This window comes from Ipomoea triloba, chromosome 13, assembly GCF_003576645.1.
Source record: "Ipomoea triloba cultivar NCNSP0323 chromosome 13, ASM357664v1".
Lineage (NCBI taxonomy): Eukaryota > Viridiplantae > Streptophyta > Magnoliopsida > Solanales > Convolvulaceae > Ipomoea > Ipomoea triloba.
In genome coordinates, this window is record NC_044928.1 from 14,757,982 (window position 1) to 14,771,136 (window position 13,155).

Below are 13,155 nucleotides of genomic sequence, written 5' to 3' on the forward strand. Positions count from 1 at the left end.
CATAAATATTATTGAATATATAGACAAAAAATAAAACACATCACAACTTTATAAAAATATGCATAACAAAATATGAAACATAATTAATTTGAAAACATATTATGAATTACATCTCATTATTAATTTTTAAAACATAATTAATTTGAAAACATATTATAAATTACACATCGCATTATTAATTTTTAAGAAAAGATATGTATACATTACAAATCTCATTATTAATTTTTAAAATATATGCATACATATATAAAAATTTAGTTGACAGCAGCAAGGGGAATTAGCAGATTCGAACCTTAGATCTTACCTAGCCAGATACGCGCCTTTACCAACTCAGCTGAGTAACCATTCGTTTATATTTATTTGTTTTTATATACTTATATCTAAAACAGGCCTATATATACATATATACATACAAAGGCTATATATGGGGTAGGGGTGGGGTGAGTGGGGGCAGCTGCCCCCACTGTATCTCCGCCAGTGGGTATTACTATAGTGAAACTAGTGTATGTGAAAAATGAAAATAAAAATTAGAATAAAATTGATAAATTAAACTGAAATGTAATTAGAATGATACTTCATGGATCATGGTCCACTGTAAAATTTGCCGCTTCTTACTTCCTTCAATCATTATTGCATGGACCATGGTCCACACAGACACAACTGTGTGGAACATAAATAAAAAGTACATTTTTAATATACTAAAAGTACATTATTTTTGTACATAAAGTACATTATTTTAGAGTACATTATATAAGTATTGAAAGTGTATTATTTTATATATACTATTAAATAATATATCTTCAGTAAAAAATAATAGCTATCTGAAAACTTTTGATGAGCGTGCAGATGAAGCTATATTCCTTGGATATTCATCTACCAGCAAAGCATTCAGAGTGTGGAATAAATCTACGATGGTGGTAGAAGAATCAATCCATGTCGTGTTCGATGAATCGTCAAAAGTCAAGGAAATTGATGATCAAAAAATTGGTAATAATGTTCCAAATAATTTTATTATTACTAATGAAGCTTCAAGAGACAATGTTTTACAGGGATTAAAAGATCTAGAAATTAAAGACTCCAATACAGAGCAAAATGGCGCACCAGGCGCAAGAAATTCAAGAAATGAAGAAGTGGAAGTTGTAGAGCAAGTTGAAGAGGAAGTGGAACCTATAGAGGAAGTTGTGGAGGAAGTTGGAATTAGTGGTGGGACCCAAAGTGAAGCTATGTTTTTGCTTGTTTTACAAGTATGTTTTACGTGTTACATGCATAGCCTATGTGTATTTAATTTTCACCTGCTTGTGTTTTTACTGAGGTGAGTCACCCTTACACGTGTGTTTATGCATGCAGTAGAAATGATTATGTTTCACCTGCTTCTTATCCATATTATGCATATTATGTTTGATCATGATGAGTTTTGGAGAGTTGTGCGTGTGAATGAACTGAAAGTTGTCCCGGATTTTTCTGGATACAAAGTGGAGTTGAAGTGGGAATTTGAGTTGTTTTCAGATGTGATACAAAAGTGTGTGTATCATCTGCTGGGAGGAAATGACAAATTGTCTCTCAAGTATGCCCGAGCAATGTATGTCGTGTTTCACGGGATAAGTGTTGATTGGAGTAGATCTATGTTCGAGAGGTTATGTCATTTTGTGAAAGTTAAAGGCCATGTAGGGTACGACCTTTTGGTTTGTGAAATTTTAAGGAGGAAAGGTGTAAGGATGGGTGCTGTTAAAGGCTTAACTCGTGACAATTTCGTGTTGAAAAGAAATAAAAAGAGAAAGCCGAGGGAAATGGCGTGTTCGACACAAGGTGAAGGAAGTTCCCGTCCGAGGAGAGAAAATGTTGTTGATCTAAACTTACCAAGCCAAGGAGGAACTAGTCTTGAGATTGTTGTTCACGATGGTGTTACCGAAGGTGTTCGTGATGTTGTTGCCGAAGGTGAACAAGCCGAAAGGGATGCACCGAGAACCACTTTAAGTCAAGTTATTGAGAGTGTTGGTTTAAATACTCCAAGTGAAGGCCTAACTCGTGGAGATGAAGAAGAAATTGAGGAAGAACAAGAAAATTTTCATGTGCATTTTGAGGAGAATGCCGAGACAAGAGATGAAGTGCCAAATATTGAGAATTTTGTGGAACCACCCATGGAGGATGTTAGGGAGCTACCTGTAGAGGAACCCGTAGAGCAACCCGTGGAGCAACTTGAAGAGCAACATGTAGAGCATGCTGTGGAGGAAATTGGAGTTCAAGTTGAGAGTTCAAGTGGTACACAAAGTGATACTTTGGAGAGTCTACGAACCGAATTGGAGCAACACTTTGAGCACATTAAAGATGGATTCGAAGACTTTAATGAGAGATTTGAGAATTCTACCAAGGCCACCAATGATAAAATTCAAGCCTTGAGTGATAAGATGAATGAATTGGAGAAGAAAATTGCAAGAATTAGTCCAGTAATGCGTGATGAAGTTACGGCATTGAAGGCTGAATGGAGTGTCAATTTTCAAAAGGACAAAGCTGCAATGGCCGAAATAATTCAAGCTCAAAAGGGTGAAGTTACCATTTTAAAGGGCATGTATACACATGAGTGCATATGATCCAATGGACAATGCCAAATTGATTGTTGCTAGAAGACTCGAGTTCGAATCCTATTGCAAACATTTTGAGCTTTGGAGAGCAAGGAATGGTTAAAGACTTGAGCATATACCTAATGGTCCAAGCGTTTAAATCTTACTTCCTACATTTTATTACTAAGGAAGAAGCTTGGGAGCAAGTTACACGGCCAAAGTCTTTGGAGCTAATTTTTGGTCAATAGAGCTATCTATGGAGCTAGTTTGGTCAATGGAGGAAGTCAAAGTCAACATGGAGTAACTTTGCATGGATTATATACGCGTGACACTACACCATTTCTATACGCGTGAAGGCTAATTTAAAGCACTATGGAGCAACTAAGAGTGTGACTTACACTTAGTCATTTTTGCATGTCTCAAATATTTTAGGTTCAGTACGTAATACCCTGAACCAGAAGAAAATTGAAGGTGGTGATTTTTCTGAAGATCATTGTTTATACTCAAGCAAGAGCCACCCGGAAAAATATTTTGAAAGATCAACTTTCCCAAGATCAAAATCAAGAATACAACAAAGTCAAGAATATCAAGCTCTGAAGGATACAAAGTCTGCAATATCAAGGTGAGAAGGCAACAAAGTCAAAAATTGGAGGCTACAAGTTTCAAGGATCAATCAAGCCGTAAAAGAAGACTTTGTGAGCAATTTACAGAGGTGATTTGTCAAAAGTTACCATCGACATTAAATGTGCAGATCAAATTGAAGATTTTATCAGATCAAATTGGCAAGTTATCAGATCAACGGTATGGTCATTAAATGAGAAAGTATGGCCATCAAGATCAGATTGGAATGACCAATCAGATCAAGTGAACGTTCAAAATTTGAATGTTCATAACGGGCAAATAATTCTTTGAATTATAAAAAGCCCACGAAGACTTGAAGAACAGCACGAGGACGAGATACACAGTAGAGAAGAAAGTGGTATTGAGCGGTGAATGCAATCAAAATACAAAGTGCTGAGATATTGAGCTATACACGAGAGAAATTCAAGTCTTAGAAAAGAAATCTTTATTTCTTTGAACAACAGTTGTATCTCTACCGAGGGTAGAAAGGAGTGTAGCTGGGTGCGTAACACTCGGGTGAACTAAGTGCAGCTTTGTGCGTAACACTTGGTTGGAACGTAGCTTTGTGCGTATCGTTCGGGATCGTAGCTTTGTGCGTAGCGTTCGTGGAGCGTAGCTTTGTGCGTAGCGCTCGGGAGCTTAGCTTTGTGCGAAGAGCTCGTGGTTGAGTGTAGCTTTGTGCGTAGCACTCGGGAGTTTCACTATTGTATCTGGGTGATTGAAGATAGTGGAAACCTTCCTTGGAGCAAGGAAGAAGTGGAGTAGTAGAATTACACCATCTCCGAACCACTATAAATCTCTGCCTCTCATTTACCTTACTGCACTTTACATATTTGCATGTTTTAACATACTAACCCTTTACGTACTGTGTTGATCATATCATCTGGGTTTGTGTGTTCCCACGTTCGCATGTGGCTCAAACTTTGCATACATGTTCTTTGAGCTATTCTAAGTTTTTCCAACGTATTGCATGTCAAGCATCTCTTCAGTTTTACGCAGTTTTATTTTATAGCACTTTACCGTACGATATTCCGCTGCACATTTCAAGTTGAATTTATTCACTTGAAATCTCTGTTGTTGAAGTGTTATAAAGTTTTTAATTGTTTGAGAAGTCTATTCCCCCCCCCCCCCTCTAGACTTCTCCCACCCTATCGGGACCAACACTATGATACTTTTATGAGATCCTACTTATATTTTTAGGAATGCATATTTGAATTGGTAATTTGATATGCTCAATCCTTGTCTTTTTGATAGTCTAATATTTTTGTTTATTAACTGCTATATCATTACTGAAGTAACTTTCATTCATTATTTAAACATTACCTGTGATTTTTTATCTGACTTCTATCCCTCTCTTATGTTCTAGTTGTGTTTTAGTTGTTAAGACTGTGGGCCTGCGTGCCATAGTACTTTGCTAGTTGTAATAATGGATTTGTTAGTTCATTTTGAGTATTGTATGACTATTTGTGAACAAGCCTTAGCATCTAGGTCTTGCTGGACTTAAGTGTGGCATAGCATCCTACTTCTAATAGTTATCACTGAGATATTTCCAGTGTTCCCTTAAGTTTATTGGTGAAGGTGAAGGTGAAGCATCACTAGGTTCAATGAATTATCCAATTTGACATTATTTTATTGCAAAAGATAAACCATTGAAAGAACAGTTTAGGTTTATATGAATTGTTTCTAGTTTTTAAACATAGTAGTTTTACGTCAGTAAATATGGTTCAGGCTGGTTCAGACTACTCGTAGTTTTACATTAGATAATTTTGTTGATCTGCCCAATTGGTAACTATACATTCTTTAATTATGCAATTATGCCCATTTTATTGTATACTATATTACTATGTTAGTTTTATTTTTTGTAGTACTAATTTTAACTCTATGTTTCACTTCTAGAGTTCCAATCAACAAGTTGTGAATCTTCTTGAGACTATTGAGATGTCCTTGTCCATAGTCCAAACTTCATTAATCCATGTCATCCTACAAAGGTAATGGTCCTCTATCCATGCTCCATTATAGCATTACGGATTTGAGTTATTTTGTATATATGTGTGAAAATGTGATTATATGTGAATATTTGTTATGTAAGACTTTTCCCAATACAATATACATTATCTATTGTGGGCCTTAATAATGTGGTGCAAGTGGATTAGGCCCATTAAGCTATAGGTTGGATTGGACATCTAGGTTTAGTCCAATCCATCATTATGCCTATATAAGCCTGCAGTGATGGGATGCAGGATACACAATCATATAGACACCTACAGACATGGTACTCACACTACTCAGAAAATACCAGGACACCATCTAGGGTTCTGAGTCAAGTGTGAGACAAAACGACTAACACAGGCAACACAACAAGGCATCAACTATGGCTGCAGATGAACACGGTCTATGCTTCCGCTATTACGAGGTTAGGGTTAGGTTACTCGTAGTTTCATTATGTATATGATTAGACAATATTTTGTGATCTTACATTTGGTATTAGAGCCTTTATCAATCTCTGTCTGGTTGATTGTATTGCCTAAAAATCAACGTTAATTTCATATACATTAAGTTTTTTATGTATGATTTTTTGGACTGTTGAAATTTAATATTTGGATTGTCCAAATTTATTTATTTATTTTGCATCGAGGAATTTATATTTCTTCTATTAAAAAAATAAAAAAATAAAATAAAAATAAAATAAAATTCTGAAATTTTTTTCTCTTATTACGAGTCGCCGGCGGCTACGTTCAACGACGACGTGACTACGAGAGGGCGACGAGGATGCCGGCGGCCAAACTGAAGTCCTTGCTGTTGTTTTTGTTTCATGGCATCACGCTCATGGATGCAGGCGGCCATGAGAACTGGCATCGCGACTCGGAGACAGCTGGCGGCGTCGTGGTGCACTCTGGTAGATCGGCGCTTCACCGTCCATGGATGAACGAGGCTGCGACAGCGGACGTTTGGTGGTGGCGTGCGAGTTGGAGTCCTGGGAAGTGGCGCGGTGCCGACGGAGCAGCGAGTTGCGGAGGAGATGGGATGGTTCCTCTCCTTCTTCAGTCTGCGTCTTCGTGTTCTCCTCTCCGTAAGAGCATGACGATGGTGGCTTGGGCGCTGCGGGCGGTGGACGACGGTCGACGTCGTGGCAAACGGCGGTCGACGCTGGCTTGGCTGTCGTAGTTTCTCCAGCTTCAGGCGACAGCGGCCTTTGGTGTTACCATGATCACACCGTGCGATCATGGTGACGGCTGAGGGCGAGGATGACAGCGGCATTTGGCGTTGCTGCGAGGCCATTGGTGTGGCGCTGGTTCATGGTGACGATGGTGCGACGACGGCGACAGGCCACAGGCGAACGTCGAGCGCGGTAGATCGGCGCCCCTTCCTTTCTTCATCGGCGTTAGGTTTTGTGATGTACACAGAAGAGGTGATTGTTACACGCTAATTTCCTATTTAAATTAATTGGAATTATCTTTTAATTTCCATATATATTTATTTGCCTATTTTTTACCCTATTTTATTTACCATATTTATATTTGTCATATTTATATTATATATATTAATTTTGGTAAATGGCAATTATGTTGTTTAAATATTTGCCATATTAATATTACCATATTTAATATTATATATATTACTTTGACAATTGGTAAATATATATATATAGTAACATTATACATATTAAATTTTGGTAAATGGTAATTATTAAGTTTATTATTGCCTATTAATATTACCTAATTTAATATTGTGTATTATTTGGCAAAAAATGGTAAATATATAGTAATATTATACATATTAATTTTGGTAAATGGTAATTATTTGGTTTAATATTACCATATTAATATTACCTTAATTAATTTGTATATTATTTATGGCATGTAGTAATGTATGATAATTGCTTGTTTTGAAATATTAATGCATTCAGTTTTCCGGTATTAAATTCATAATTAAATTATTATTCAATTTTGAACAAATTATTAAGTTTTAATTTGTTGGGTCTGGGTGTTTGAGGATATGCAAAGCTTAGGTGTCCATTGGTTATACCTCAAACCCTCTAGATCACTAGCTTGAATCCCTCATCCTTCCTTACTCTTGGCTTCTAACTTCTCCTCCTAACCATATTAATGGTTCATTCACAAACAGCATACGTACAAAAGGAGAAATGAGCATTCATGGAGGAAAGATTAATATAAGAAGGAGGAGATAAAATGCTAAGGGAATATGGAGGAATAAATAATCAAAGAACTCTTACTATAGCTTGGAGGACTTGATGGTTTTCTCCTGCAGAATGAAGAGGCAAATGGAGGGATTGGGAGGCTAAGGAATGAATATATATATATATATATATATATAAACCCTATGCACAAGCTGATACACGGCTATAAGGGGCATTTTTGTGCTTTTGGAATGTTAAAATTTTCCACGGATGATCTTGGGTTAAAAATGATATAAGGTTTGAGTAAAATATGATAAGATTGATATAGGAATATCACAGGTTCGTTTTGAAATTAAGTTTGGCTAAAAATCAAACCTAGTATGTTCACAGGTTCCTCTCATATAGACTTTTGGAATAATATTCTTGGTAAATAAATTTACCCTTTAAATAGAACTTTTGAAATCAAACGAGATTACATACTTCCTTTGCACTGAGTCACCCGAAAAAGGATTTAAAATATTAAATTTTCAACACCCATTTGATAAAATAATTATAGAAGTAAAATCATTTTCATGGCTTTATTTGAAACTTGATCATTTGGAAGTTTGGGTCAAAAATTATTTTGAGGTCTCACAACGGCGCCCCCTCCGGTGCTAACTACGGATCTGCCGGCGGGCCTTGGGACCTGGTCTACCTCCGGTGCTAACTACAATGTATAGTTTGATGTTAAACATAATATATCAATTTGTTTATAAAATTTAATATTAATTAGATAAAATAATATTTATTCTAGTCCAAGTCCAAGCCACTTGTAATTAACAATTTCAAGATTTTTTTTTTGAAAATTAAGTAATTACATATTAATATATTATATACCTTGCTTACCCTTTTGAATTAGATTGAAACTTGGGAGTCCAAAGAGTGGAAATTTTGAATACAAACAAACTAAATAACGAGAAGAAAAATGTCAAAGAAGATAAAAAAGAGTTTCGTGTGATATGTTAAATGTCCAGTTGAATCCAATAAGATGAACAAAAGTGAAATCATCTTACTTTTTCCCGTATTTTGTAATTATTTGATGAATCTATATGCTTTGGTGTTTTTATTTAATTTTAAAGCCAATAAAAATATTAAAACATTACTTTACTTATTTACACATTTTAATCCCCTTTTCAATAGTATTTTTAAAATTTTTAATAATAATAAAATTTAAAATTTAAATATTGCATAGATGAAACACTATAACATTGGTTGCTAAAAAAAAATGGTATCTTTATATGCATTTCAGAGTAGGGTCAGATTCCTTCTCATGCGGCCGTCACTCACCGTTAAGTACACATAATGCACCACAAAGTGTTCAGAAGTGCACTCCTGGGCCCTGGCCGTCACTCACCATTAGGTACACATAATGCACCACAAAGTGTTCGGAAGTGCACTATTAGGAGTGGTGTTGTGCGGTGTATTTTTTTTAGTGTGTGGTCAATTTATGTGGCATTGGTGTATGTATTTTCAAACGCGTGTGGTGAATCCGCTTCACCACACCAAAAGCACTGTCCCCGAACTAGTATCTTTCAGAGTAATAGCATCCTAGGAATTGATTAAATATTGGTTCCGGATAAGTACTATTCCGTATGAGTTTTTGGAGCGACTTAATGGTTCATGTATTGCCAATAAATAACATGTTATAATAGATTGACCAACCACATGTAATAACTAAATAAATACAGAGTAAATAAAATATCCACAGATCAATCAGTATAGTGAAAATGCACTTTAAAGAATTGAACACAAATGTAAACAAAATTGAATCTGTGAAGGTCCATAGTTCAATAGCAAATTATAGAGCATTCTGTTGTACATCTTCTTCAAACAGATCATCATATGAGACTGGCATCCGTATTCTATTATAAACAGACTGCCGTTCTGGTCCACTAGTCGACTGTTCCTGAGAATCGCACATCATATTAGATGGAAGACTTGAACCATCTGAAGCAATGGCTACCCGTTTATCTGTCACTGTGCCAGGGGTATTCTGGGAAGTAGCGTCTTTAGCTTCTTGCTTGATCAGGGGTGTTTTAGGAACTTGCTTGAGCTGCTTCTGCAATTGGTTGGGACAAAACAATTGAACAGCCAAAAATTTGGGATGTATTGCCCCATAAAACAAATCATACATGAAAATAGCAACATTAAGAAAATAGTATGCTATGCTTGTGATAGAGAGAAACATTTGCTCTATACATGTATTGTTAACAAAGACTCATCTCCAATTGCAATAATAAACTACTTGACCACTGAACTTTCTTTTCCTTGATGTCTATAAGATGTATCTATGACTCTTCTGTGTATCTATGCAGAAATCAATACACTTTAGTACAATAAATAAAGAGTTAATACCTCCAATGGTCATCCGAGTATTAGCAATTTACCAGCTGTGGTTCCTCGACTTTTAAATGATCTTCAATGGTCCTCCAAGTTTTAAAAAATAACCACCCGTAATCCTAATTCTTAAAATAACTCTAGTTTAAAATGACCAAGAGGCGTCCTAAACGGACCACGGGTGGTTATTTTTTAAAACTTGGAGGACCATTAGGGATCATTTAAAAGTCGAGAGACCACAACTGGTAAATCACAAATACTCGGATGACCATTGGATGTATTAACTCATAAATAAATAAATAAAGGTAGAGTTAATACCATCTGGGGTCCTCCGAATATAGTGGTTTTGCCACATTTAGTCCTAAACTTTCAAATTAACCACTCGTAGTCTTTTGACTTTCAAATTGTTACCATCCGTGGTCCAAGGTAACCATCCATGGTCCTTTAAGTATCAAATTTTAACCAGCGGTGGGGCGGGCCTAACGGGGCGGGCCAACCCGCTTTGACAATACTACGTGGTCCTTCTAGGAGGACCATTGTCGGTTAAATTTTGAAAGTTGAAGAACAATGGGTGGTTACTTGGACCACGGATGATAACAATTTAAAAGTCGAAAAACCACGGGTGGTCAATTTGAAAGTTTAGAACTAAACGTGGCAAAACTACTATACTCGGATGACCTCATATGGCATTAACTCAATAAAGGTACTTCCTATTATCATGGCTGTGAACCAGCATAAATCATCATTTTACAAAGCATTGAGTACCAATTTCTGCAACTTTAGTACCACTGAAGTGTCATAATTTTAAGACATTTAATGTGGAAAAACAGACAGGAGCGCAGCGCATATTTCTTAAGACAGAAACCCACCTCAAACTCCTTTCCCCTTTTCATTATCTCTTTGTAAGCATTGGGCTCACGCGCTTTGATGATGTTCCACAATATACCACCACCTATTCTAAAGCGCCGGCCATCAGCAGTCTTCTGTCCACCACAAGCCTGAATTGCCTCCACCTGCAAATAGTATTCAGTTAGTACTTAGCACTAGTTTTATAGGAATGGGAATTGTCGAATTGATAAGGCATCTTTATGACTATCTGTTGCAATAAGCATATTATTATTTGAACATGATTTAGATTCTGCAGTAAACAAGAAATCAAAGTCTGTTCCCTAGACATAAAAGTCATCAACAAAAATTGACAAAGAACAAACCCAGGAATTAATCACCCATGTACTTCTTTATTTTCTTAGGAATATAAATGTTAATTTTGGTACAAGACAAAAAATAAATGTATAATTTTAGCCTGCGAAAACAACAAATCAGAAGTTCCACTTGTTATTGGAAGTTCAAAATTGCACATGAAAAAATCTGGACTTTGATATTTTAAATTCGCCAACTATAGTTAACAAGCAAGCATAGCCATTCATAAAATTTTAGACACCAGCTTATGTATGTAAGAAGCTAGTTCATTTGATATATTAATAATACATGGCATTGGACATGCGTAACAGAGTTCGTACATGCTCTTATGGCGGGCAGGAATTAATTAAGGGTGTGTTTGGAAACCCGGAAAATGATTTCCAGTGTTTGGTAAAGAGTGGAAGAAAGGTCCATGGAACAGAAACCAATGAAATCACCTCATCAATTATATCTGCAAGTGTAGGGAAACAACATTGAGCATCAGAGACAACAAAAGAACAGTATAATATTTAAATAGATTAAGTCTGACCCCCTCACCTTTAAACTATTACGTAATTCGTTTCTTGAATGGTTGAATTCAGTTGATGATTAACACAATGAACCTCAGGAAGAACTACAGAAGTTAAACAAGTTTTAGTAAATGATAGCTTTTATAAAAAAACCACTTTGGCTTTACCCATTTTGATGAATACCAGTCTCTAGGGAATAGAAGCTCACACAATCATGAAGTATTGAGTGTTGGAAGAAGAATGTCAAATACAAAAGTAAATCATTTAAATAGTCTACAAATCACATAATTCCAATTGAAGGGGGTGATAAACAAATGAACTTCACATCTTATTCATGTACACTCATTACAACTTAGAAAGAAGAAAATGGGAAGGTTACATAGCTACATATCTTTACACAATGGCAATTTTTGTTATCACGCATTCATATGAAATAAAATACAGAGTTTCAAACAGAATGTGAACCTTACCTCTTTGACAAGATCACTGAGAGCTGATACACCAAGACATGCCACAGCGTTCCACACCAAATAAGATTTTTTTTCTCTCAAGCGTTTACACACATTTGTAACAAACCTACAATCAAGAATACTATAAGGTCAGAATCAACCATAATATGCATGGTCCTACAAATGAAGCATACCCTCCAATTTCCCAAATTAAATAACCAAGTTTACTGAAAGAAAGATTCTATTTTCTTTATCCACTGCTATTACTAGATATAAGGAAACAAGCATTTTTTCATATCCATGCTTTAAAATAGACAAACCTGTTGATATCTGTAATATTTGGACCTGGAGTGCCTTTATTTCCTTTGTTCTTCTTCTTCTTCTTCCTATTCTTCCTACGGTTCTGATTCTTACTCCCAGAGTCTTTATTAACTAAGTTCTCAGTTCCAGCCCTAGTTTCTTGTGATTCTATCTTGGAAACTATAGCACTATTTTCTCCCAATTCAGTCTTAGAAATCATCTCGACCAATTCTCCCTCCTCAAGCTCAGACATCTTAATGTCTTTGCCATCCTCAAAATTCTCAACTCCATGAAGGCCATTTGGTATGCCACATCCAATCTCCATCAAACCTATCAAACTGCAATGAAGTTCAAAGCAATATCATTACTCTTCCCAAAACATGTTAAATGGAAACTTCTTAACTTTACATAATTACATTAATAGAAACTGATATTATCAAGAAACATTCAACTTATTAATCAATTAGAAGATTAAATTTCCACAAATAATGGAGAAAAAAATGACAAAACACCGAAAAAAAAAATTAATAATAATAATAATAATAATAATAATAATAATAAAATGCAAAGATGGCCACCCTCATCCTCGGGGACAGGAATTCCCAGCTATATTATATATATAATTATGCATGATTACAAGTTTAAAACATCTAATAAATTTAAAACAATTAAAAGAGTTAAAATACCAAATTCAACATGCTCTAAAAGTAATTTAATAGATAAGATAATTCACAAAATAAAGCCAAAACCACAAAGTACAGAAACGAACCAAGAAGATGAACCTGGCACATACATAGATTTGTACCTTCGAAAACTAGAAAGGGATTAAGGGAGCAAGAAGACGAACCTGTTTCGGCGGCGGTGGCGGTCGTTGTGTCACTGTGTTGGCGCCTCGGCGGTCGCTGTGTCGGCGATCGTCGTGGCGGGGTTGCTGGTTCGACGGTGGTGGCGGTGCAGAGCAGGGCGAAGTGGAGAACTGAGAACTGAGAACTGAGAAGGGATGG

General features: G+C 35.9%; 1 protein-coding gene across 1 annotated transcript; it reads right to left on the bottom strand.

Moving 5' to 3' along the window:
- Positions 1-9,073: 9,073 nt before the first annotated feature.
- LOC116002700 lies at positions 9,074-13,155 on the bottom strand. The gene is made up of 5 exons (XM_031242866.1): positions 12,999-13,155; positions 12,172-12,489; positions 11,873-11,978; positions 10,563-10,706; positions 9,074-9,415 (listed from the first exon to the last, which is right to left on the bottom strand). The coding sequence occupies exons 2-5, from the start codon at positions 12,474-12,476 to the stop codon at positions 9,155-9,157; spliced, it is 816 nt and encodes a 271-aa protein (XP_031098726.1). The 5' UTR covers positions 12,477-12,489; positions 12,999-13,155; the 3' UTR covers positions 9,074-9,154.

Excerpts from the sequence above, each read along its gene's own strand:
- LOC116002700 (XM_031242866.1), bottom strand. The coding sequence starts at position 12,476 with ATGGAGATTGGATGTGGCATACCAAATGGCCTTCATGGAGTTGAGAAT. Across the intron at positions 11,979-12,171 it reads AATATTACAGATATCAACAG|GTTTGTTACAAATGTGTGTA; the intron begins GTTTGTCTATTT and ends TCTTGATTGTAG. Across the intron at positions 10,707-11,872 it reads TCAGTGATCTTGTCAAAGAG|GTGGAGGCAATTCAGGCTTG; the intron begins GTAAGGTTCACA and ends TACTATTTGCAG.